The sequence below is a fragment of the Corvus brachyrhynchos genome, unplaced genomic scaffold, assembly GCF_000691975.1.
Source record: "Corvus brachyrhynchos isolate BGI_N302 unplaced genomic scaffold, ASM69197v1 scaffold202, whole genome shotgun sequence".
Taxonomy (NCBI): domain Eukaryota; kingdom Metazoa; phylum Chordata; class Aves; order Passeriformes; family Corvidae; genus Corvus; species Corvus brachyrhynchos.
Window position 1 is genome coordinate 7,027,695 of NW_008238132.1, and position 1,703 is coordinate 7,029,397.

The following is a 1,703-nucleotide window of genomic DNA, read 5'->3' on the forward strand; positions in this document are numbered from 1 at the left end:
GTCATGCTGGGGCTCGACTTTGCTGGCAAGTCCACCCTTCTGTACAAACTGAAGAGCGGCCAGGCTGTGGAGACCTGCCCGACGGTGGGATTCAACGTGGAGTCTCTTCAAACACCCTGTGGAGTATCCTTCACCCTCTGGGATGTTGGTGGACAAGACAGCCTGCGGGCCAGCTGGCCTAACTACCTGGAGGACATCAACACCCTCATCTTTGTGCTCGACAGCGCAGACATGGCCCGGCTGGCCGAAGCAATGGCAGTACTGGAGGAAGCCCTGAGCCACCCCAGCATGGCTGGCATCCCTGTGCTTGTCCTGGCCAACAAGCAGGAGGTGTCAGGAGCGCTGGCTCCTGCCGAGCTGGGGGAGATGCTGCAGGAGGGGGGGCTGGCAGGGCGCCGCTGGGTGCTCCGGGGGGGCAGTGCCCACACTGGCCAGGGCCTGCAGGAAGTCCTGGCCATCCTGGGAATGCTGCTGCGGGGCTCAGAGCAGAGCTCCCTACCCCGGGAGCAGCCCATCACGGGGCTGGCAGAGAGGAGGCAAGCTCCAGAGCAAACCTGAACCTTGAATGGATCCTTCCCACTCGTTGCTGCCAGCAGATTTGTCACGGAGGATTCCAGCCTCCAGGCACCCCCTACAATGAGCAGAGCTGCAGTTGGCACATGCTGTGAAACACCCAGGACCTGACCATCAAAACCCAGCAGGAGGGTCTCTGAGCAAAACTCCCATCGTGAAGCAGTTTTGGCCACATCTCTTGGACTCTCATCTCTAGCTGCAGCTTGTCCCACTGTCACCATGTTCAGCTCATCCACCGCACTTGTGTGTCCAGAGGTTCAGCAAGGGTGCTTTTTGACATTTATGAATTATAACAGAGATGTGTGCAAGGGACAGAAGCTTTCTTCATTCTGCAGCTCCCAGCCCAGATGCATCTACCCAGATGGGGTGATCCTCCCTTGGGGGGAGCTTGGGTGTGCCCCATGCTGCTTCTTTCTCAGCACAAATCACATGTTCATTGGCTGAAAAAGAAGGAAGGCACTAAAAGGAGTGGCTTATTGGGAGCATCGTAAGCTCCGGACTTCAAATGGCCAAACAGCTAATTGGTTTTCATGTGGCATCTACAGGTATAATAATCTTCAAGCCATGGAAGCAAGCTGGGATTTGATGGTGTAATGCAGTTTGAGGATGTGTGTATATTAATTTATGCATTTCTTGTAATGGTTCTTTCTTTCTCCATCCATAATTTTTATCAAATAATGATTTTATGAAAATGGTCCCTCATTTTCCTTGGATTATGTTTAAATATAAAGAAATCAGACCTGACTTTAAGATGCTTGGAAATATGTCTCCATGGTCAGTAAACCTCTAAATGTCCTCATGGTGGCCTGAGCAGCCAAGACAAAACCCTGTCTCTAAGACTTCTGAAACTGCATGAGACCACTCCACATGCAATGGTTGATAACCAGGGGCACCTATGGGCACAGGCAGGTTGGTGACCAAAGGTCTCTCCACACCCAGCTGTGCCCAGGGCAAACAAAAAAAACCCCACCCCTGGTAGCTCTCAGCAGGACCAGGTCTCTTGTGGCAGTGATGGTCTTTGTCCAATCCTGCTCAGCTTACCACTGGAAAGATCTATAAAATGTGTGCCTGAGGGCTTCCTGTATCCAAGATTCTGTTATCCAGAGTTAAAATTAAAATATTTCATAGTA

The 1,703-nt window shown here is 51.8% G+C and overlaps 1 protein-coding gene across 1 annotated transcript; it reads left to right on the plus strand.

Annotated features, from left to right (window-relative positions):
* The first annotated feature begins 3 nt into the window (after nt 1–3).
* Nucleotides 4–1,703, plus strand: ARL11 (ADP ribosylation factor like GTPase 11). Its single transcript, XM_008633184.2, has one exon. The coding sequence runs from the start codon at nt 4–6 to the stop codon at nt 556–558; it is 555 nt and encodes a 184-aa protein (XP_008631406.1). The 3' UTR covers nt 559–1,703.

Excerpts from the sequence above, each read along its gene's own strand:
- ARL11 (XM_008633184.2), top strand. The coding sequence starts at position 4 with ATGCTGGGGCTCGACTTTGCTGGCAAGTCCACCCTTCTGTACAAACTG.